This window comes from Heloderma suspectum, chromosome 5, assembly GCF_057233095.1.
Source record: "Heloderma suspectum isolate Gila_16-S chromosome 5, 16-S_ref, whole genome shotgun sequence".
NCBI classification, from domain to species: Eukaryota; Metazoa; Chordata; class Lepidosauria; order Squamata; family Helodermatidae; genus Heloderma; species Heloderma suspectum.
In genome coordinates, this window is record NC_139462.1 from 194,170,408 (window position 1) to 194,179,804 (window position 9,397).

The window sequence follows — 9,397 nt, forward strand, 5'->3', positions numbered from 1 at the left end:
GACTGGAACCCATGGACATGACCAAATGCTGAGTTTCCTCCCTCGAGATGCTTTGCCAGGCCTTTATTGCAGCCACCTTCAGCTGCTGCTTGTTTGTGGGTCTTTCTGCCTTCAGTCTTGTCTTCAGTAAGTGAAAAGCATACTCTATTGGGTGGAGATCAGGTGACTGACTTGGCCATTGAAGAACATCTCACATCTTTGCCTTGAGAAACTCTTGGGTAGCTTTTGCTGTATGTTTTGGATCATTATCCATCTGCAATATGAAGCGGCGTCTTATCAGTTTGGCAGCATTCGGCTTAATCTGAGCAGAAGTATAGCCCTATACACTTCAGAATTCATCCCGCTGCTTTCATCAGCAGTCAGGTCATCAATAAACACCAGTGACCCGGCTCCACTGACAGCCATACAGCCCATGCCATAACACTGCCTCCACCATGTTTGACAGATGATGTGGTATGCTTTGGATCATGAGCTGTTCCTTTCCTTCTCCATACTCTTCCCATCATTCTGGTACAAGTTAATCTTGGTTTCATCAGTCCAAAGAATATTTTTCCAGAACTGGGCAGGCTTTTTTAGGTGTTTGCTGGCAAAGGCTAATCTGGCCTGTCTGTTCTTCAGCGTTACCAGTGGTTTGCACCTTGTTGTGAAGCCTCTGTATTTACATTCATAAAGCCATCTCTTGACTGTAGATGTTGACAATGACATGCCTACCTCCGCAAGAGCGTTCGTGACCTGGTTTAGATGTTGTGAAAGGGTTCCTCTTCACCATGAGCAGAATTCTGCAGTCACCCACTTGAGTTGTCTTCCCTGGTCTTCTAGGCCTTTTGCTGTTGCTGAGCTTGCCAGTTAATTCCCTCTTTTTCAGGATGTTCCAAACTGTTGTGTTGGCCACTCCCACTGTTTTTGCTATCTCTCTGATGGGTTTGTTTTGTTTCCTCAGCCTAATGATGGCCTCTTTCACTCGCATGGACACCTCTTTGGACCTCATGTTGGGAGTTCCAGTGAACAGCTACCAAATGCAAATGTAACACTCAGAACCACCTCCAGGCCTTTTATCTTCTTGATTGGTCATGGGGTACTCAGGAAACAGGCCACACCTGGCCATGCAGCTGCTTGTCAGCCATTCATTCCATTACTTATGAGCCCCCAACAATGGGTGTGTGTGTGTGTGTGTGTGTGTGTATATGTATATGTATGTATGTATGTATGTATGTATGTATGTATGCCAGCCACTGGCTGTACTTCCTGAATGGTTAGTGCCCCACTGTTGTCAAGCCCCTTGAATTACAGCTGAAAGTCCTGACTTGGCTCCCATCTGGGTGTGTTTCCTTTCAACTTCAATGTGGTGGTGTACAGAGGCCAACTGCCAAAACAGTTATCCTTGTTCCAATATTTCTGGCCCTGACTATATCCCCTCCAAAAATCACTGTCCAGCAACTACTAAGGGATAACATCAAATCTATGACTGGAGCTATACCACATGTAGCACTTTATACAACAATTTGTCCAGACAAGTGGAACTGAACATTTTAGGCCTTGGAACTTACCTATTATGTAAGTTGCAGGGTCAAAACAGTCTTTGGGGCTAGCTGTAGTAGGAATGAGCCATGTTAAAGCTGCACTTTTCTCACAATATTGGTCTTGAATAAACCCTCTAATCTGAGCATAGTATGTTTTACCATCCTGCTCATCAATCACTGAAACAACATCTCCAATCTGATAGTAAACTCCCTAGAAAAAATATAGATCATTAGAGGTCGTTTAAAAAAAAAAACCTGAATTGATATTTTCATAGCTTCTGTTTAGCTCTATACAAATTATCCCTTTCCCCCACCAGTCTCATTTACAGAAAGCATTTCTGCATCTTCTCTTCAGCAAGGCCACAGTCCTGTCTTGTCTAAGGGGATATATGGTGTTCCCCTAACCACAGCAGTGGAACAATATGACTGAATCATTTTTTCTTTCTCTCAAAAGCATTAATTATTAAATTGGCTGTTTTGAGTTCTGTCTGGATATCTGTGCCAATACTGCTGCTTTATAGTGTAATTTTAAAAATGTCTACTCAGAAGTAAGTTCCACTGAGATCCATGGAACTTACTCCCAGTTAAGTGAGTATAGGATTGCAGTGTTCATGTAGTTTTAAAACTCAAATATAGAAAAATTAATTAAAAATTATCCATTGTGAGCTCTTTGGGAACAGAGATAGGTACTGATTAAACACTATGTAATAGCACTTGATTGAAAAAACTCCTCCATCAATTTCTATCCAATCTTGAATAAAAATCAACTACTATGCTCTTGAAGAACATAAACTAGACTTGGCAGTTCCCAGTTAAGATCTCAGCTCAGCCATGAACTTCCTAGGTCTTTAGAAAACAGCTTCAGTAACAATGTACAAGGAAAATATAAACCACTGTGCAGATTCATAGTGCTACTATAGTAGTGCTAAATACATATGTTTCAGTCACAATCCAGTGATTCTTAAGCTCCAAGTGCTGGTTAATATGTTGTTTAAAGACTTTGTAGAAATGTATTTTGGCCAAATGATTTCCTTAGAACTTTCAATTTTAAGGTTTATTTACTCTTTCACTGAGTATTTAAAATTTCTACTTGTTCAAAAATACTTGTAATATCAGGTTTAGTTAATAGTGGCACCATTTGTGAGACTTAAAATAATTTCAAAGTTATACCTTATAGAAGATAGATTCTGCTGTAATTATGGTGGCTACGGACTCTGGAGCTTTGATAGGCTAAAAAAAAAAAGATTACAATGATTAAGATGCGGAGAACATATCAGCATCAAAAATTAAAATACTATGCAATTTTGTGTGAATAAACTAGATTTGGAAGAGAAATAAATAGAGAATTGTCAGACCACTACATATGAAAATGTCAAGACAGATATAATTAATATCTTCAGTACCGGAAAGCTATGATACAGTGCATCTAAACTTTTATACTGAGAGTTTAACCAAGAAGCATTTCAAGGTTAACAGTGCATAGAACCTTGATATTAATTAGATGGAATAGAAAATTTGTCTCAAAGACATTGCCTGAGAGTCATTTCACACATTATGGTGTACAAGTATATGCCAAAATATTTGGAGAGGCTACACGCATCCATTTCCGTGCAAGAGCATGCACTGTACATATTCCATGAAGCAGCAGTCAATTGCAGGCACCTGCTAATTTGGTAGAATGGCTGCATGTACCCACTTCAAAACATGAGAGCATACTCAACCTATTAATATGTTAAGCAATCCTGATTTGCCCGTGCATAAAAGAAAATAAATTTATACACAGAATAATTAAAATTCAGGGGAGTGCATATTGCATTTTAACTGTATTCCATTAAAATTTTCTAATTATCCACAGATACGGCAAAAGTGAAATACTAGTATTCAAAAGATTGTGCAGTTTATGCAATGTCTGTACAGTGAGTCTGCTAGAACAAGAATGAAAGGATGGTAGAACTGAAACTGGGCAAAATTCAGTCTACAATAAAGTCATAATTTCTTATGCGGGTCTCAAAAATCAAATCACCATAGCAGCTGAACTAACTGAAATCGCTAAAATAAGTCAAGATCAGGATTACAACTACTTAGTTATATCTTCCAATTCCATTATGGAGAGAGCAATCCTATGGCCGCTGGACAGCGGCTAGATGGCTAAAGGATATGTTGTTTTCTGGGAACCGACCTCGGAGCCCATGCTGCGAGGTCGGTTGCTGGAGAACCAACCTTCCCCCACTTCTGCACTGAAAGCCCCATCCTCTGCGCTTGCAAGAGGAGCGCAGAGCGGCTGGAAAAGGGCGTGGCTAGGTGCATTCCAGGGCGGGGAGATTGTAATTGCCTGTACGACATCCTATGTGTCACATCCTATGTGTCGTACAGCAGCCTCCTTCCCCATTCCATCCTCCCATGGCTGGACAGCCACATTCAGCTGTCTAGATGAAAAAGCAGAGCAGGAGAAGCACAGAGGGAACAATCCCTTCCGTGCTTCTCCTGCCCTGCTTTGGATAGGCGGTTGCCTCCGAGTTCAGAGGCGGCTGCCTATCTAAACAGGATTGCTCCTTAAATTTCTTGTATTTGATCTAATGGCTTAAATCTCTAACTGGGTTGTTTCTGTTTTATGCAAGCAATTGTAATTTAGTGGAACTGAAAAGCTCCATCTGAATAACACATTGTCTGCATAGACAGATAGTAGGTAGACAGACTGGCTTAGATCCTAAACTTTCATTCCGTGGACAGAAGAACGTTCCGCTCATTGAAGGCATCTTTTCATGAAAACAAATCTTCCATTCATAGAGTGAAAACAGGATCGAAGCAATACTCTACCCTAGATATTTGCAAAAGCAGCCAATTTCCTTTGCTCTTTCAAATCTCAACCTCAACATCCAGATCTAGACCACTTTCCATGAAAAATGTAACAAGCACACCTGTCTATTTCCTGTGTGTAGATATGAGCAGCATCCACCACATGTGACTATCTACACAGTCACATGCAGTAGATAATCCTTCTTCCTACAAGAAAGCAATTCCAATGTAGGAAAATCGTATATATGCACATACGCATTTGCTTTTTACCTGCACAGAACTGAAAACCATGTAGGAAAAAAGTAATAACTGAAGCAGTCTTTAAACTGTAAGCCTTCTTGTGTTTGGTACAGAACCTACCACACTGCTGGCATTTAGCAAGTGCTGAACAGTAGCAGGAGTCCATAGTCACCTTACATTTTTTAACTTAAAAATATGCCTTCTCCCTTTTCCTTTAGTGGAAACTTTCTTTTCAGCAGCAGGAGCGGACTTGTATTTTGTGTTCCTTAATCGAGCAGATCTTCTGTGAATTTCTTGCTTACTCTATGATGTACAAAAATAAAAAATGTTGGTAACTGCTGAGTATATAAACAATCAAATATACACTGGAGCATTGTTATATCCTTTTAAAAAAAAATGTGTGGGGAAACAATGACAGTGGAATCAGCTATCACCAGGCCAGAATGGGAATATAAATTCAACTCCAATGCTAGATTCATTTGCTTAGAAGTACATTCCATTAATTTCAATTGAAATATTCCTTTTCCTTTATAGCATTTATACCTTAAACAACAAAAAAATTCCTAGAAAGGCTTACAAGATTAGCTAGAGCATTTTAGCAACTCTCAGAAACAATTTCAAACAGTGCAACCCAATGCATATTTGCTAAGAAGTTCCAACGTATGCAGTGGGTCTTACTCCCAAGTAAATATGCACAGGATCACAGCCTAAGGCTGCAATCCTTTATCTACTTACCAGGAGAGTAAGCCTCACTAAATTCAACAGGACTTACTTCTGAGTAGGTATGTATAGGCTTGGACTCTGTTTAATACACCAGAAGGTACAAGCCCCTCCAACAGCTTTCCAATTTGTGTGACAGGAGTTAGAGGCTAATCATACTTCACGCTAATCTTGAGCATGCGTCCCAAGGTTGAAATATTATCCTTTATTCTTTTAACGCATATTTATTGGGAGAAGTCTGTAACCTGCGTTAACAGCGGGGAACACATAATCTAATGTTAGCTCTATTACTGTTGTTGTTAATATGGAAGGAAGCAGCGTAATGTGCCCCCGCAAAGGACTGACCCCACAGCAGGCAATAATAATTTAGAAGGAAATGTCCTCTTGTGGGGAAGGGAGGTGGATGAGAGCTGGCCCTCCAGCTGGGTTGACAGCCCAATCCTGTGCACGCTTACTCAAAAGTAGGGCCTATTTGTTACGGCGGAGCTTAGTCCCAAGCACGCTCAAGAGGACAGACTGAGAGGGGCGGTTGCCGGGAAGCCTCACCTGCTTCCCCCCGCCGCTCCCGCCGCCGCTCCCGCCGCCGCCGTTGCTATGCTGCGCGGCCGCCGAGGTGGTGGCGTAGGCAGCCCCGCCGGCGCCGGGCGGCCCTGAGCGGCCCGTGCAGTTGTTGCAAAGGATCTCGCCCTGGCCTCCTTTCTTCCACATGGACGAGGAGGTGGTGCGACACACGCTGCACGTCGGCTTCAGGCCCAGCGGCATCTTGGCGCCGGCCCGTTTGCTCGCTCGGTCCCTGACTGCAAGCCCGCCCGCCACGACGGATGTTGCTCGTGGAAGCGGCGCCGAAGAAGAGCGGCCGGGGCCGCTGAGGAAACGGAGGCAGAGCGGAGCGCCGGCGAGGGGAGCGCCGCCGTCCCTGCCCTCTGCTGGCCGCCCGGCACGCTGCGTGCGCTGAGGGAGCGAGCCGTTCACAGGCCCCGCCAAGCCTGCCTCGGAGGGCCCCGCGCCTTCCTGCGTATTCTCCTTCCCCAAGGGCGAGGCTCCCAGCGGGCGACGTACAGCTGGGTCACAAACCGCCCTACCTATGAAACAGGTGTGAGGCGGCCGTGAGGCAAGGTTATATGCCTCAGGCGCCCAAATGTCTTGGCTGCGTGTCGTCTTGGAGCTGGTCGAACAAGCCTGTTGTTCCCACTTACCAGACCTTCCCCGGCGTGGAGCCCACCAGGGGCCTCCCCCTAGATAGTTGAGGGAAGTAGAAAGAAAAGACTGTGTCTGCATCAGGTACAGTCACAATATATAAAGGCCCGCAGGAGCAACTGAAGGCGGAGGCGACGACAACAGGCCCCCAAAAGTGGCAGGTGACGTTAACACTACATGTGTGGACCAAGGAATATATTGAATTCCAGTGAAAACCTGCATATTTATTCCGAAACGTCTCACTTTGGTTTGGTTTGTAAATAAACCCACAAAAGGTATAGGCCTGTGGAAAAAAATGTAAAAAAGGTAAAGGTGTCCCCAACCAGTCGTGTCCGACTCTAGGGTGTGGTGCTCATCTCCATTTCTAAGCCGAAGAGCCAGCGCTGTCCAAAGACGCTTCCGTGGTCATGTGGCTGGCATGACTGAACACTGAGGTGCACGGAACACTGTTACCTTTCCCGCCGAGGCGGTACCTATTTATCTACTTGCAATTTCTTGCTGCTTTCAAACTGCTAGGTTGGCAGGAGCTGAGACTGAAGACGGGAGCTCACTCTGTCACGCGGCACTCGGGTCTCGAACTGCTGTCCTGCTGACCTTCCGGTCTGTAGTTCAGCGTCTTAACCACTAAGCCACCGCGGCCCCTGGAAAAAATGTGCCAGCCTGCAAAGAGGCTTGAAGCCGGAATTTCCATACTTCTGCAGGCAGCATGGAAACGCAGGCCACTAGCTCTTAGTGGAGTAGTTTTTTTCTTTTTAAGGCTTCTACCAAGCAGACTGGTAGAGGACGGATGGAATGTTCTGTCCTCCCTCCACAACCTGCCACATTTCTTTGCAGGTTGTGGAGCAAGATGCTTTCCTTCCTCTGCAGCTCTCTCGGAAACCAAGGAGAGGAGGAGTGGAGTGATCTGTCCCTCCTCCCCCAGCTCCCTTAATGACCTGCATGTAATGCCTGGCAAGTTGTTAAATACAAGGGTGCCTTATTCAGTGGGATTTCTTTTCCCAAGAAAATGTTTATGTATGTAAGACTGCACACCAGCTGATATTATTCCAAAATTCAGTTGGCATTGGCCATTGAGTTTCCACAGTACAGTTGAAAAAATATTTAGAAAAATAATATATCATGATTAAAACTAAGGAAAAAAAACTAAGGCTAAGATTTTGCTGCTGTGCATAAAATATGTGTATTTGTAGGATCAATTCTTCAGTATTTTTATTCATATTTATTTAAAATATTTGGAGGGAGCAATCCTGTGGCCACTTGACATTGTCTAGAGAGCCATAGAATTTTTAGCTTTCTGGGAATTGAGGTTGGAGGCAGGGCTCTGAAAGTGGTTCCCAGAAAGCTCGCTCTGCTCCCTCCTCCTCAAAGCTGGCATGGTTCTCTCTGTTGCCAGCTGTGTCTCCGTGCTTGGAAATGGAGCATAGAGATGGGGAAAAGGGGACGGGCCTGGAAGCAAGGCGGGGAGGAGACTGCGGAAAGCATGTTATGCAGCTCCCTATGAGCTGCGCAGCTTCCTTCCCTCCTTCTCCCTGAAGCTGCTGCTAGACAGCCAAAACTGGCCATCTAGCCAAAAAGGCAGGGCAGCTGGAGCATGGAGGCAAGGATCACCTTCATGCTCTGGCCGCCCTGCATTGGATACTTGGCAGCCTCTGACTTTGGAGGCTGCTAACTATCTCAACAGGACTGCACTCTAAGCTGCCTTTAGGAAGAAAAAACCCTCTCAATACAACTTCTAGATTAAAACAACAACAATAATAAACATCAAATATTTATTAGAAGGCACTAATAATAATAAAACAAGCATCCTGCCCCAAATACTAAAAGCCAGTAAGTAATTCCAGCTAAAAGCCATCAGCAGTCCTATAAAACACAACTCAAGAAAAAGCCAAAGAAAACAAATGTGTCTTTAGGGTGTTTTAAAAAACAACAACCCTGTAATGATGAAGCCTGATGGACCCCTGCTGGTATGGCATTCCAAAGGCTACCACTGAAAAGCCCATCTCCCTCATGCCTGCCAACCTAATTGCTCTCCAAGGTGGCCAAGTGAGAAGGGTCTCAGTTGCTGATCTTTTTATTTATGTATGTATGTATTACATTTCTATCCCACTTTTCTTCCATCATGGAACTCAAGGTGGCTACATGTGGTTCCCAGGTGGTCTCCTCTGCAAGCACCGACCAGACCCAAACTTGCTTAGCTTCAGCAAGGTGGCTGCCTCATGTGCCTTCAGACTACGGCCTGATCTTAAGGTGTGGGCAGGCTGATATGAATGAAGTCAGCCCTTTAAATATAGTCCCAAGGCTTTAAAGGTTAAACCAGCACTTTGAATTGGGCTTGGAGTTGCACTGGAAACCACTACAACTGGCATAATATAGTTGTCACATGAACTGCTCACCTAGCCCCACCGGTACTTGGATGACCACATTCTACACTACCTGAACGCCTGAACCTTCCAAACCATCTTTAAAGGCAGCCCCATGTAAAGTGTGTTACAGTAGTCCAGCCTGGATGTCACCAGTACTTAGATGACCAAGGCAAAGGCAGATCTTTCCAGATAGGGATGCATCTAAGCTGATTTTTAAAAAAAACACCTCTGGCCACCACAGCAACCTGAGCTTCTCCAGTTAGCACTGACTCCAGGAGAACTCCCGAACTGTACATTTGGTCATTCAGGGGGAATGCAACCTCCCATAAGACCAGTTGTAAACCTCAAGGCAGAGTGGTCAGTTTTTCTACCCGTAGTACCTCTGTCTTACCTGGATTAAGTCTTAGCTTGTTCATTCTCATCCACCCCAAAATGTCCTCCAGACACTAGTTCAAAAGTTCCACAGTTTCCCTGGGAGAAACAGATGGAAATGAGAGGTAGAGCCGAGTATCATCCACATTCTAATGCCACTTCAGCCCAAACCAGATGACTTCCTCCAGT

The 9,397-nt window shown here is 44.4% G+C and overlaps 1 protein-coding gene across 1 annotated transcript in view; it reads right to left on the minus strand.

Moving 5' to 3' along the window:
- The window catches only part of GATAD1 (GATA zinc finger domain containing 1), a 9,617-nt gene extending 3,542 nt beyond the window's left edge, over positions 1-6,075 (minus strand). The window contains exons 1-4 of the mRNA XM_084858859.1: positions 5,823-6,075; positions 4,734-4,859; positions 2,691-2,750; positions 1,548-1,731 (exon numbers count right to left, since the gene is read on the minus strand). Coding sequence (XP_084714985.1) covers positions 1,548-1,731; positions 2,691-2,750; positions 4,734-4,859; positions 5,823-6,038 — 586 coding nt within the window. The 5' untranslated portion in view covers positions 6,039-6,075. The remainder of the gene's footprint in view (positions 1-1,547; positions 1,732-2,690; positions 2,751-4,733; positions 4,860-5,822) is intronic.
- Between the last annotated feature and the right edge of the window lie 3,322 nt (positions 6,076-9,397).